The sequence below is a fragment of the Fusarium mangiferae genome, assembly GCF_900044065.1.
Source record: "Fusarium mangiferae strain MRC7560 genome assembly, contig: FMAN_scaffold005, whole genome shotgun sequence".
Taxonomy (NCBI): Eukaryota; Fungi; Ascomycota; class Sordariomycetes; order Hypocreales; family Nectriaceae; genus Fusarium; species Fusarium mangiferae.
The window spans coordinates 1,184,143-1,198,807 of NW_024573925.1; the positions used below are offsets into that span (position 1 = coordinate 1,184,143).

Sequence of the window (14,665 nt, forward strand, 5' to 3'; positions counted from 1 at the left end):
AGATCGCAATTAAATGTTTGAGGACAGCTGCTATGTATGATTGTGCTACTAAACAAACAACAAGGAACCACACTGAGCAGTCTGATGAAAGGAAACATGCATTGGAAACCAGAAAGCACGCCGCCACTAGCTGCGCTGGCGTGTATAGCATCATACTCAAATGAACAGCAGCGTTGAACTACTTCAGTGGCCCTTTTCGGTACCGACACCGGTCGAGAAACCCTTGGATAAAAAAACTGCCGAATCTCGCCTCTTCTTCTGTGCAGAGCTTGGTGCACTGTTCTGCCTTGCGTTCTTTCTCGCACTCCTACGAGACATCTCGTTCTCCGCCTCCTTGATTTGCGACCGTGTGATCACGTACCCTCGGTGAACCATTTCTGGAACTTGATAACCGACATCATCCTCCTGTTGGGAAGATGGGATAGAGAATGCCGGCCAGACAACTTGTATGATGTCGTCTGTTTCCACTGATTGAGATTCAGTTCTAGGCGATTGGCCTTGCCGATCCGATTTCTCTGCCTTTGTTACCAAGGGCTCCCGAGCATCGCTAGACGGCCCAGCCTTGCTGTTGCGCTGGGCTGTTGATGGCGGGAATGCCACCCAATCATCAGACATATGCGAGAAAAGAACCGGACGAACTGGTTCCAGTAGCTGCTGAACAACTGACCAGGCATTGCATGCCGCCGTCGAAACCTGACGCAGATGTGCCTCGAAGCCTTCTCGCCGCGAAATGGGGACCAGGTCGGCGATGGCGTCTGATACTTGGTCAACGACCATCTTGACGCGAACTTCCCTCGTTCGAGCTTGTCTCGCTGGCTGTATCTTTAACAGAACCGCGCGTGCGAAAGCCTCATGCAGTGGGTCTTCTGTCTCCAAGTCCCGTAGAACATCATCAAGGTCATTGGTCTGGGTGAGGTAGGTTGATCTAAAGACATTGTCGACGAGGGCCATGCTATATATTCGAAGACCGGCAGCAACTCTCATTTGCTTGGCGGCCGGAGAGTTAGAAGCAGGCAGTGGGATAGTACGCTGGATCGAAGCGTGATTCCGAACCCTTCCCCACATTCCCATGTCGGTCAAGCATGTGTCGTCTAGAGCAACGCCTATGGATGATTCCACAAAACCGAGACCATTGTTGAGTATACTGTCTAAAGCATCTCCCCTACTCAAGTATATTAGTGATTGACCAGAGTAGCACTCCAGCTCCAACGTACACTTCAGCTCTTCTGGCCTCAAACTTATCAAGTTTGACCATGATGGAATGAAACGTCATCAATCTTCCGTGCGCTTCCTCTAAGTTGTTGGTCAAGTCATCTATGCGTGATTGCATAGACTCTTGCGCGCTTCTCAGTGTTGCCAGCTCCTGTTCGGCTTTCGTCATCTTTTGCTGCTGTGATGCTTTGGAAGCCTCGAGAGAGCTGATCGTGGACTCTTTTTTCTTGATCTCATTCATCAACTGTTTGGCAGATGACGACTGGACTTCGAGCTTGTCTTGCAGCGCCGCCAGTTCAGCTTTGTGTTTCTTGACACTATCCTCGGCTGCTCGCTTTGCTTTGAGGGTTGCCTCATCCTGTGCTCTCTGGGAGCTCAGTTGCTTTTCGAAATCGTCCTTTTGTCTTTTAGTCTCAACCTGATGCCGGGACAGTGCTTGTATGTTCGTATCGTATGCGGTTTGGAGCTTCGCAATGTCTCGTTTAAGATTTTCATTCTCTCCAACAACCGCCTCCAAGGTATCGAAACTACCCTCAGAACAGTACTGATTAAGTAAGGATACTAATTGGCGGATGGACCCTGACGCGTCCGGGCGAGGCAGCAGCTCCCTGGCTGGGTTTCCATCAGTTGGTGGCATTGTGGTTTAGGACTGTGCCTGCAAGACGCAGTTGTACCATTAAGACCAGCGCGAGTACGTTGGGATGGGAGAGGCATAATATTAGGCAGCAGAGACGTAGGAAGTGACGGCAGCCTGATCGACTGAGCCCGTGACCTTTGGCCAGCTTAGATAGCCAAATCTGGTCATTTGGTGGGCCTCCCATCACATTATAGATACGTGCAGATGTACAGAACTGTTGGTTGGGTTGCCAACAGCCTGGTCAACAGCGAAGGTGCGGGGTTGCGGCAGATTGCCATCAAGATACGGTCATTCGTCAAGAAGTCATACAATGGTGGCATAGATCACACAAGTAGATCTGACTTCATACCGGAGTATCGAAATCGCTAATGATACCGAGATTGAGGCAGGTCGAGGTAGCAAGAATGACCACACATCTCTCACTTTTTCTCCTTCTCGTTGGACAGCCCACCGAAAGGTCGAGAAATCTACGCATGCAGTTGGCGTAACAGTTCTGAAGCGCCCAATGGAAGATATTGAGGCAGGAGCATGACAAGTGACCACGTGACAACGCGACCCCAGTGAGCGACTACATAAAGATCGCGTCGATCCTCACTCAGCCCTGCGTTCCTCCCTCCGGCATCATTCATGATTGAGCCGCCAACAACCACAAGTTAAGATAAACGTACGTATGAGTTCAATGGTCTAGAGTCCTATCATTACAGTGCTGTGGCACCTGCTAGGTATAGCTTTATCTAATGAAGTCTTTTTTCCAGAACATCTGAACGGTGTCGTAGCCCTCGATCGTAATCAATCCTTCTCGTATACGTCGCGTAATTCTTGCACTACCAAGCAGAGTATCATCATATGCCTCAGAAAGGCACTGTAATCTGAGGTGGCAATTCTTCGGTCGGTGATTTTTGTGCTTCGAGAACGCGTCTAAAGCATTCATTGGCACGCGATCTTAGTCCCTTCGCGGCTCGGTATGAATATGTTGAGTCAGTCAAGTACGGTAGAATACTCAGACATGGTCACCCAGGACGTCGACATGATATATGCCGAAATGGAATATCCTGGTGGTCCTAGAGTTCCATCCGCTTATGCCAGTCAGGGAAACCCATTTAGTGAGGGGTATCGAACGAATGTAGCATCTGGTGGAGGACATATAGATCACGCTAGACCCTCACTCAATAACAAACATCCATTTGTCATAGCTATAGATTATCTGGTTACTCCTGGAAACCACTCAGAGAAGGTGCTTGATTCTCTTGAGGATGAGGGCGTCCTTTTCCATCTACGTTTCGCAGAGAGCCACCTGGAACTAGGCGCGAACAGACCTGTTCTCGATAATCGACTGTTTTCAGACAGTGACGGGGACCAGCTCATGTTCGAATCCCCTGCACATGAAAAAGCACTTCGTCTTCTGTGCTTTGCGCATGATTTTCTGAAACCGAACGAGTCTTGTTTGGTGATAACTCGTTGCGAGTACAGTAATGCTCTCTATCATTTGCACCTTGCGCAAGATCTTTTGAGTTGGTGGTTGTCTCAGTGGCGTGGATAGAGCCATTCAGAGTTTGAGACAGTTGTGGAGATGAGCCGTTGGAGTTCATTCATAGCAAGGAAAATAAATTATGCTAATCTTGCAGCGGCCCATGTGGGTGCAGTACATGTGAAGAGGGAAGAGTAACAGAATGTTGAAGAGGATGGAGGGATATGATTTGGCTCCAGTAATGACCTCGTTTGTTTGTATGCCGCAAGAGACATAATGGCGAGAGAATACTATCACGTTTTATCTATATCATGGTTTGCAAACTGTTTCAATATAAGTACCAGTGTGTAAAAAGCAGTAGGATCAACTCGAGGTCTTTATTGCCTCTTGTAAATCCTCTAATGTCTTTTCTAAGCCGCTACGCCTATCTCTTATTCCGTGAGATTCGCCAGCAATTGCGCAGAACGAAGCTTTTCCTAGACCCGCGAGATCCCAACCCTCTAGTTCTTTGGCTTGTTTGTGTATCGTCCCTTTACTGCTCAAATATCGCGGGTCTGAGTAATGTTATCGTTGTCAAGCCGGAGAACACCATTGCACCATCCTATTCTTACCCTCAGCTCAATTACTGGCCGGAGAACTCAAGGTCTCAGGTGATTGAGCCAGTGAAACCGCATTTTCTGGCTTTCGACCAACCACGGAGTGGCTAAAAAGCAAGTTAGTCAAATGGGGTCGAGGCATTTGGCAATTTGGACATACACAATCAAGTAAGGTAAAGACTTTGGGTCGCGAATAGCATTCCGCATCTTGCTGACAAGCACGGTAACCTCGTCGAAGCTCCAGCCCAGAATCTGTCCAATGGGATAAACAGCATAGCCTTCGAGAGATTGGTCGATGTAATGTCCGTTGTATAGCCCAATCTTCTTCAGCCTCGGGTCGCGTGGCCATCCGCCGATGGGTACCTTCCACTGCTTGTGTACGACATCGACAAATCCTGTCTTTCTCATCTCTTCGACATGTTGACCGCCGACAGGCCACCTAAAAGTACGCCCGGCTTTGTCACCGGCCTCAAAAAACAAGGATGCCCACTTCTTGAAGACATGCTCTGGATCATCCTTGAACTTTGGGTTTTCTGACCGCGTTTCAAGATCAAAGTCAATATGCTCGAAATAACTGCCGGGTTTGAGGTGAGTGAGCGCTTGTCGGTAGAACTTATGCCAGTCGTCAATGGCCCCATAGAGATAACGCGTGTGGATGAGGTCGAAGTAATTCGGCTTAAATGTCCAGTCCAATTGGGCATCGTCGATCTGAAAGTGGCAATTCGGAGGCATCCAGTCCGGTTGAACTGCTGAAATATCCGTGCCGATGACTTCAGCTGAGGGGTATTCGTCCGCCACGTCACTAGCATATCGACATTAGATACATTTAGGCCTGGAGGAGCATTGGAATCCCTTCATCAACTCACATTGCCCAGATGCCTGTACCAGTTCCAACGTCCAAAATAGCCGGGGATAAATCAGTGCCGATGTCTAAAGTTTGATCTCAACGAGTCGCTTACTTGGGGATTATCCACAACTGGGGCAGAGAATAGCTTATCATCGAGAAGCATCGTGGTAAAATGATGGCTGATGAAGCACGAGTGAGTGTCTGAACCGGAGAGCGAAAGTAAGACAACTTACGCTACGTCAAAGCCCTCTACATGTTGATCGTCCGTAGGAGCCCTAGTACAAAAAACAAGTAATTCATTAGTATTGCGAATCAAAGGGGTAAAGGTTTGATGGATGGAGCGGTGTGAGGCCATACTACCAGTACTCGGTGGTTTTGGAAGATTGATACTTCCGACCATTGATGGTGCGGTAGCTTAGAATACTGGAGGTTATTGATGCCGTAGAGTCCCTCAGGCTGTTGTGCAAACGTCAAATCAGCAAAAGTAGTGACGGTAAAGCGTCGGTTGACTGACCTTGCGCTATTGGCAATCGAATCAGCTTCATCGTTCTGTTCACTGTCTAGGCTTCCAACGACATGAGGATCCTGTGAAAAAGAGACCAGTTAACGAACAAGGACGATTGGTCAATAATCTCCTGGTCTTCATTCTTAAGTTTACGATACTGGGTAACTTCGCGAATGGTCCCTGACATAGAAAGAAAGATATTCGACTTACGGATTGGATTATCGGCTCCTCTTGCGATGCCATGTCGTCGACTGTTGGTAGTTACTGTGTGAGATCGAGGCCACTGAACAGGGATAGAAACTGTTACAGAGTTATGAGAGAACCGACGGGAATCCATCGGCTCGGTCCCTAGAGGTTTGTCGCGCTCTGAGCACATGACTGTCCTGCTATGACATAACATGACTTAACCCAATCCAGTTTGACTGAATTCGACGCCATTATGCCTGCTTTGACTGACTAGTAAACAGGGCTCTCGGACAGCCCATGCGCCCGTCAAGTGAACGCTCCATTTCTCTTCATTATTGAATGAGGCCAGCCATCCATTCCTATCTACTATCATGATTTAGAGTGCTTGCTTGCTTTTCATCAGAAAATCTAGAGTTTCCTCCTCTACGAAGATCATGAAAGAAAGGTCCAGGAGAAAAATAGCGTCCTGGACTAACTTTTACGTGCTAACGGTTGACTATAGGACCTTTGGTTTTCAACTAAGGTCAGACGACTGAGAAACCACATCTTGTTCTACTCTACAACCAAAGTGGTAGGAACGAAATGCTCGCATGTGCGACGTGTCCTTCGACAAATCGCCAAGCCCCCGCAGCACTCGCCAATTGTGGCTCATGTCGCTGAAATAGAAATGCATGTTTCAATTTGTAGTTTCATGTGCATTTTGCCATTACCTTATGAAGTACATTGCATGTTAATAGACAAAATGAGTTGAAGCCAAAGCATTTTGCAACCGTCGTTCAAAGAGATTCGGTTGACAATGTCCAAGCGCATGTAGAATACGACACTGACAGACCAGGCTAAAAGACTAAAGTCAAAATAAAGTTGATCAGTACATACTTGTACCTATTCAGGAGTTCGCAATTGCTTGACCGCGCCACAACGGAATTTCAGAGTGCGTAGACAACATGTTCTGATCTATCTTAACGTGCAATGGCCAGCCCTACATCCCTCGCACAGGTCTGTCTCATGTTCTCCCCTAAACTCTCCGGAGTAGGCAGGCGGGACCAGGTCTATTCCGTTCCACTTCTTAATACGGTATGCCACTCGATCCGCATACGAATCACCATTTAGGAAAGCTCGACTGGGACTGTTGCATGCTTTACAGTGCTGACTGTAGACTCTGGCGTTGTATCGCTTGTTATCGTACATCCGGATGGTAACCGCGATCTTCTTACTCGACCAACCATTGGTCGCGCATCTGCGGTTGTTGCAAGTGAACCTGCCCATCACGGTCGTGTCGTATGTCTCAGTACATGTGTTGTCGTCGTCGATATCGTGAAATCGAAAATGGAGGCCAGACTCGGAGAGTAAAGGCGATACTTTTTTGTGCAACTGGGGATACATAGACCACCTCCAAGAGTTGTTGCGCGGCATGTCAGAATGGACGCAGTGGTAGCTGCGATAATAGGTCAATGCTCTAGGAATGAAGTGGAATAGGTGGTAAAATAACGTAGAGAGCAGTGGCAGGTGACAAAAGGGAATTGTCAGTTTTATGATCAGCTGTTCCTACCGGCACTTTCACAGTGAATGGTGATGCATATGATGTGAAATGCCCGTCGCGCGTCACTCCGCATATACGATGCCAGTGAGAGGGCCTCAAATATTGCTACCTAACCGAGAACTCAGCGCCATGGTTGTTAGCTGGGTGCATTCGCATTCGCGACGACCATAGTTCAATCCCTCAGGCATCAAGGACAATAACCAAGAGCAATATACCTCGCAGACTACTATTTCCCAAGTCTCGTGTATCTCGATACGAACGAGATTCAGATAAAAGCAGCTCAAGAGAAGAGCTGTAAAGAAGCGGGCGCGAGGCCGACGGCATCGGGCCAAGAAGCTGAAGGTAAAGCTCAAGCGCCTTGTCCAATACAGAGTGCTAAGTCGATGGTGGAATTGGGGGGAGGCGCCTTTTCTGACCTCCCGCAAGTATGCGGAGGACCACAATTTAGTGGTTTGCGAAACATTGACCAAAGTCTGATTCGTTCAAGTTTGGGGCAAATGTGACTTGAGGAGGCCTCAAAATACACATCGACACGGGCATGCAGTGATAACAGCGCCTCGGTATGGTGTGCACGTCTAGGAAAACGCGCGAGCTCAAATTTCATGACCAGCCTCGTCTTGATTCGTACGGATTTCGAGTATATTTCCCCGCGGTATACGCGTACGAGGAATGGCTTAAACAGTGTGTCATCTGAACACGATTTGGCTTCTAAGCCTCGGGACGGCCCATTCCGTGGGTAGCGCCCCGCTAAGTCGACATGAAATTCCTATGAGGCAAGGCTAAAAGCACGAGTATGAGCGACACTACTGGATAACATTAATGTCATACGCAATTGAATAGCACCTGTAATGGAAATTTGATCGCTACCTGACCTCTCTTTCGTCATGCGAGATTTTAGGTGGGCGCCTTCGGTCTGAAGCCCTGCTATCAATCGAATATCCATCTAAGGAGAATCATTAGTTAAGGACCTAGTTCAGATATTGAGCACGCGCGTGGCAACCGCGAGGAACCAGAACGCTGGATCGATAACTGTGAAGACTATGTGGGGGACAGGACACAAGCTTGGGGCAACAGATAATGCCCAACAGTAGAAAAGCCTAACATCGGTGGATTGTCTATTAAGTGTTAAGCAGGCTTCGAGGCACATTCGTCTATCAGCTGTGTCTCAGCTGTGTCGTCAAGTCATTATCTAGGATCTCAATATGCTGCGTCTGCCCACGGTTGAACAGGATCTGCATCAGTTCTTGGGATCCAATAGCCTGCCAAGACTCATCTCCAGCATGGACGGTGTCGATATCCATAGACATGCCGGTTTGAGGAGAAAACACCTGTCGAACCTTGTTCCCTCCCGTAATGTTGCGAATCTTTATCCCTCGTGCAGGTTGATGGGCTGGTGGCGCAAAAGTTACTCCTTGCTCGCAAAAAAGCTCAAACTCACATACTATGCTTAGCAAATCTATTGGGAACGTCCCGCTCTGCTTCATTGATTAACCTTTGTAGTCGTTCTGTAACTATCATATAGTAGGCATGATGGTCTGAATCATATTTGACGAGCCCGGAATGATCAGTATCCAGAGCAACATTGTCCTCGTCGTCCACAGCTACCAATTCTATGCTAGTTGCCGACTTTTCTGTCACTAGCAAACAGGGAGGACCGGTTTTACACCACTTTCCGACTTCATTGAGCTACAGGACCCGTCAGCTTTATCTTGGGAGTCGACGATCACATGCGTTACCTTGAGAGTTGGACTATGTCTGCGCTCGAAAAAGCTCACAACCCGATATTGATCCTTGCAGCGTTCAGAAAATTCATCTGCAAGCCTCTTCAAGTAATTGGATGGTTCTGAATCGTCATCGACGAGGAGGTCGTGAATTAGGGCCTGGTTCGGTTGGCCGTGAACAAGGGTTTCCAGCTGGTTATTTCGAAGACCAAGATTGGGCACCCCAAAGAATAGGAGCCCATACGTGGCTTTGGAAAGATCATGGCTCGTGTCGTTGGGACTTCTACGTGCACGAACAAGTGCCTCCCGTGGTTAGTCGCCTACTTCTTATCAACAGTAGCGCATCTCACCTCTTTAATCACCAGGCCGCCGAGGCTGTGGCCGATGAAGATGATCGGACGACAAGAAGTCTGAGAGTATCAGCCTGAGTAAGTCAGCGTTAGAGAGCACGCACCCCATCTCTTGCTCGAAAGGCGACGATTTGTTCCAACAGAGCGCCACCTAGGTCTCCAATTGACTGCTTCGAGAGACTGCCAGATAGCGCAGTATCGTAACCATAGAGCAGCACCCGGATATTTGGTGCGTCTTTTGGTAGGAAGTCGCGCAGCCAAATGTCGTCGCTCTTTGAAGATTTCCAAGAGCCGAATGCATGGCTTCCCAGACCAGGCACTGCAATAATGCTTGAAGAGTCAGTATAGCTGAGAAGATGGAGGGAATGAGAATAGGCTTACTCGACTTCTCCGCCACCATGGCCCACGTAAAGCGGTGTAACACCATCAAACGTATCGGTGTATCTATATAGGCCACCATTCGTGTTTCGATACAACCAGGCTGACAAGTCGTTCGCAGGGAGCCATGTTATAATCGAAATGGTAGCGCAGACGGTCTTTTTGTCTCTCGGCGCTAGAGAGCGACAGACTGGGGCAGCGGCGATGGCTTTCAATTCGCGGTTGAAATCGTCGACGCGGTCGGCAGGGATGTTGTCAACTCGTAGGCAGCGGGTTGCCGGTGGCTGATGTGGTTTCTTGGCAGTTGGGCGAAAAAGGATGCTTGTTAATAAGACGATGATGATAGACGCGAGAGTGATAATGAGTGATTCCGGCAATGTGGCCATCTTACACGATGAATTCAAGAGTTTTCTTCCAAGAGAATCGGGGCGTTGCTCTACAAGTTATTCCAGCCTTGAACAAATTACACACAGAATTCACTAGCTGATTGGTTGCATGCATTGAGGTCGTTTCAGCTAGCCACGTGACGTCAGTACTTCAGTCCGTTGCATGATTCTCAAGCTTTTGCTTTATGTATATTCAGAATGGCTTTTGATGCCTCAACGCTGCCGTTCGCATTAGCACATCAGCTAAGGCGGGACGAGCCGCTCCCACAGGTACTAGGACATCCCCACATTCCCTTCGATGATGCAAACAAATAGAACCCTAGTGAGGTGGGTGAGGTGAGTGTTTTAGATGAAGTTCGGACCGTTTCGGCTAACGGGCAAACCTAATAGCCGAGTCTAACTACTATATTTGCGGCAAGAACGAAATAAGATTAAAGACCAAACCTAAACCCGAACTTGATCCTGAATCTGAACCCAAAGCCATACAAAAACGAAATCCTCCATTACAAAACCATCAAGCTCGACTATATCCATCCGCTGCTGCTCATTACTTTTGGCAATGGAACATAATCCGAATCCCGATTTCCAAGATAGGCTCGAGAACCTTAACCGGCCTACTCACAAACTTAAAGATATAAAGATTGGCGATTCTGGTGTACAACTTCTCCTTTCAACAAAAGATCATCTATATGACGCACAAACCGTTCAAGCAGGAAACGATTCATGGCAAGTTATTGGGGCTTGGGGAGAATCGTCAGTCAAGGACTTAGCGCAAATGTTGAGTACTCGTGCGCCGACCGCCAACCGCCAGAATGCCGGACAAGCAAATTATAAATACGGAACAGGGCAAAAGCTTGGAGTGGTAGATGATATTCGACGATAGAGATACATATTATTGATTGGATATGTATTCATTGGCGACCAGGCCCTGAGACACATTCATCCATCAGTTGTGTCTTTGAGTCACCATCGTCTAAGTATCTGATGTTCTGCGGCTGCTGAGAGTTACAAATACTTGACATCAACGCTTCGGATCCAATGACCTGCCAGCAATTATCTCCAGCTGTGAGATAGCTGGCATCGACCTCTCCACCGGCACCACAGAGAACCAACTGTCGAGCATTATCTCCCACCGTCATACCATGAGCGGTCACCTTGTGCGTGGTTCGTTGGCCTGAGGGTGCTCGCCGCTGCTGCTCATGGGATGAACTTTGACTAGTGTTGCTAGCAGAGGCTGATTCTGCTTCAATATCAGTTCTATCCAGAATCCTCACTGTGCATGTTGTGCTTGACTCTTCAGTATAGCTATTACATACCTGGAATTTTCCTACGTGGCATGATAGAAAGAAACTCTTTTGCGCACGCCGCTGCCGTGCAAGCAGCGTATTCTTGCCATACATCGTTCTTGTGAGCATCCGCATAATCACTAAGTCCTCGTATCGACAAGCAGGGGTAGCTGTCCATGACGCCTGCTGCTTCCATATCGATACAAAGAACATCAGGCTCCTGTGCGATCTCATCCCTTTCGGTCGCATTTCTTACGACCCGATTTCCTGATGCAATCTTTCCATAGTGGATGCGAGGTTCGGTTGATCGCGATGCCCGTTGCACATGATTGAGCTCGTCGCAGAACTCGCAGTCGTTCGTGGATAAGGGCTCACAGCGGTTGCAAAACAACACATCCAGAGTCGGATCAGGTGCAGCGTACTGGTCTAACTGCCGTAAGATGTTTGGTATGTTGTTCTGATGCGCATCGTGTCCAGCCTTGAATCTGGATAGAGCGGTGCGTGCGTTTGAATGTGGACGTTGATTAGTGCCTTTACGCTGGAAATGGTCGTCAAAGCTTTTACCGAGATCGTATTGTATAACCTCACTGCCTACCACAACGTCGCCGAGACGCGGGTTATGCGGCCCAGGAATACCGCCCCCAATTCCAACCATCAACATTAGAGTTATCGAAGGAAAACTCCGCCGTAGGTGGGTAGCGGCTATGGCGGCATTGCTCGTCCCAGTTCCTTTGTAAGGAAGACACGCCAGAGCAATGTTATGCGGACCAATGCTCCCAAAAATGTATGTGTTACTGTCATGAATATGTTGATCGAACGTCTCGTGTAAAGCGTCCAACATCGACTTTGCAGCAGCCAGTTCGACTGGGAGAGCGCATATCCAGCCAACAGAATATTCATTGCGAGGAACATTTAGAAGCGTCTGATCTTTCATCGTTAACACAGAATTGTCGCCATTCTCGTGTTTTCGCCTTTTGCGTTCTCCGGATGGTGCTAGACTTGTGGCAGCGTCATTGTCGTTTCGGTCTCTTCTCTTGGCGCACATAGAGGCTTCAGGGTTGATCCTTCCCAGTGCGTGTGGTACGGTATTTGTAAGATGAAATTGGATACTTTTTTCTTTCGGCGATGCATGGAAAGGAGCTATATTCAACTCATTTGTAAAATGTTACCTTGGCGAACCGCACTCTAGTGGAATACACACGATCAATGCCCTGATTAGCACTTTTATTGCATATCGCGCTTTTACTAGGCTGACTACGATGCGAGATCAGGTAAACTCGCCATCAACATAGTAGGCACTGCCTAACGAACTTATGCTTGCTACTGAAAGTGTAGGAAGATGTGCTTGGCAACCCAATCCATTGGCTAGTAGTTGAGTAGACGGTGGGCATAGAATACTCAGTCGCTTAGAGCTCGATTGCCATTGGATCTACTAAGTCCCAAATAAGCGCCCTGGCAGGAGCTGGTCTTGCTAGTTGCACTATCAGCGGCAACGACTACTGCAAGGAAGCACCCGCAATCTCCTTAGATCTCCACTGCCTTACGGTAGGCCATTCGGTGACGTGCCGAGAAAGAAACGTGGTCGATTCGTAACGAGCAGGCTCATTGGGTCAATGGCTGCTGTAGACCATTTGAAATTGCAAATTTTTATATTTACACACATAACAGCTAGAACCTAGCTGATTGTCCAACATTGATGCGCTGATCTTCATTACAATGTTGAATAATCAGGTTCTTCAGATGCACTTTTCCTCGTGACACATCTCACGAAGCTATTTCTAGTGAAGATCTGCATCCTTTCCCAATACTGTCTTTACTCGAAACAGGCCCAGTGTTCCAGCTCCAGTCATACTAACACTTTTCGTCACCACCTCAAAGTTGATCTCACCAGACAAACGGGTCTTAATAATGGTCTCCGGTTCAATGCCTCCGAATATCACCTCTGCTTTGGCCGTAGTTATACTGCCACCGAGGTCTTTTGACTCAAGTATACCATCTTTCTGTACTCCGAGTTGCCTCTTGACACAATTTAAGAACTTCTCGATATCATGCTGATATATATGAGTCGTCTCTAGGGTGTCTCTGAGCTGCCGATGCATGTAAATACTGCCAGCCTTGGTACCTAATAGGTAAACGATAAGAGCAGAATAGCCGAGAAATTGCGTACCACGAGGACTAAACCTCAAAGCAGAGATGCAATCGGCAGTTGGTGGGGGAAATGCATCAAGAATGTCTTCGTAGACTGGGCTGAGAATATAGTAAAACAAGCCTCTAGAGTAATCTTCCGTGATAGAAGAGGAACCAAAAAGCCTGCATGCCTCGAAGGTAGGATTCAGCGATCGACCGCTTTGTAGGGCCATTATAGCCGAGAACTCGCGGTTTGTACGGAGTTGATGGTAGCGGATGAAATACCGCATAACAAGAAAAAGAACAAGGAAAAGAAACAAGTACGGGAGCCAGCCCTTCATTATGAGCGCGATGAGAGCTGTTTCCGGAGAAGATATCAGAATTTGCTGACAATGCAACTATGTATATGCCAATGGCGAAAGGCGTGTCTTATATGTTCTTCCAACACAAGCTCGCTAGTGGTCGTGCGATTTTCGCTATGATCCTCAGTGAAGCGTCATGAACTAGCCCGTCTATCATTGGCAGTGGGCGGAGTCAGGCAGGTGGGTTCACATTTAAGCGCGCGCATCAAACAGAGCCTCGCTGGTCAGGCTGTAGTACATCGGCCAACTGGGCGTCAGCACTCCTGGCCAAATCAATGTGATAATCACGAGGTCACAAGCGGAGTATCGACTCCTAATGAATGATCTACTGGTACATTCCCATGTCTTATTTTTGAGAGTTAGTCCAGCAACCATCATGCATCCGGTGCTTGACAGCGCGTCAGCCCTACGACGGCGCGTAATGACGTTGCCAACAAAAAGATCAGTTTAGAAATTTAAGGGGTTCATTCCAAGATGAAAACCTGGCTGATCTCTATGCGCGCGCGAAAATAACAGATAAACTCTGCGCCTATCAGCCGCATGCCCTCTAACTCTCATACCCAACGAAGTCACTGCTACACAGGTGTCGATATCTTAAACGGCCAACACAAACGCTGAGTTTCAGGTCTATGTACCGTAAGCATGCGGCTTATCACCAACGACGGTGTCTCACCTGCCGCCATCAATATCTGCCAACACTAACACCCCTCAATGCAACACCGAAAGCTATACTTTCTGTAGTGGTGGGTTGCACAGTATCGATAGGTCCGAGCTTTCCATCGAGCACAGAAGATGTTTGTTGAGTTACTATACGTGAGTCATTTCGATTTTCTTTCATGTGCTCTTGTAACAGAACAGTAGACTCTCCTAGTAATTTTGCACATTCTTCGAGCATCAAGAGGGCCAAGGTCTGAAGATGGATGACTGTTTTTAAATCCTTTGTCGATGACTTATTTGTATCCTAGAACTTCGTTATTCAACTTCCCTTGAGGTTACCATATACGCTCAACTCAAGCATACCTGCTGGTAACCTTTAGGACAACCAGACTCGTCCCGCAACTGTT

General features: G+C 47.9%; 5 protein-coding genes across 5 annotated transcripts; all 5 read right to left on the reverse strand.

Moving 5' to 3' along the window:
* Positions 1-183: 183 nt before the first annotated feature.
* On the reverse strand, positions 184-1,849 carry FMAN_07339 (uncharacterized protein; the record flags this gene model as incomplete). Its single annotated transcript, XM_041830948.1, has 2 exons — positions 184-1,162; positions 1,215-1,849. 2 exons carry the CDS (start codon positions 1,847-1,849, stop codon positions 184-186), a joined length of 1,614 nt encoding a protein of 537 aa, XP_041681561.1.
* Positions 1,850-3,935: 2,086 nt separating this feature from the next.
* FMAN_07340 (uncharacterized protein) lies at positions 3,936-4,645 on the reverse strand (the record flags this gene model as incomplete). The annotated part of the gene is made up of 2 exons (XM_041830949.1): positions 3,936-4,020; positions 4,074-4,645. 2 exons carry the CDS (start codon positions 4,643-4,645, stop codon positions 3,936-3,938), a joined length of 657 nt encoding a protein of 218 aa, XP_041681562.1.
* A 3,780-nt stretch (positions 4,646-8,425) lies between these two features.
* Positions 8,426-9,826, reverse strand: FMAN_07341 (uncharacterized protein; the record flags this gene model as incomplete). Its single annotated transcript, XM_041830950.1, has 5 exons — positions 8,426-8,677; positions 8,728-9,015; positions 9,063-9,122; positions 9,167-9,392; positions 9,444-9,826. 5 exons carry the CDS (start codon positions 9,824-9,826, stop codon positions 8,426-8,428), a joined length of 1,209 nt encoding a protein of 402 aa, XP_041681563.1.
* Positions 9,827-10,737: 911 nt separating this feature from the next.
* Positions 10,738-12,046, reverse strand: FMAN_07342 (uncharacterized protein; the record flags this gene model as incomplete). The annotated part of the gene is made up of 2 exons (XM_041830951.1): positions 10,738-11,066; positions 11,143-12,046. 2 exons carry the CDS (start codon positions 12,044-12,046, stop codon positions 10,738-10,740), a joined length of 1,233 nt encoding a protein of 410 aa, XP_041681564.1.
* Positions 12,047-12,890: 844 nt separating this feature from the next.
* FMAN_07343 (uncharacterized protein) lies at positions 12,891-13,472 on the reverse strand (the record flags this gene model as incomplete). Its single annotated transcript, XM_041830954.1, has 1 exon — positions 12,891-13,472. The coding sequence occupies one exon, from the start codon at positions 13,470-13,472 to the stop codon at positions 12,891-12,893; it is 582 nt and encodes a 193-aa protein (XP_041681565.1).
* Positions 13,473-14,665: the final 1,193 nt, after the last annotated feature.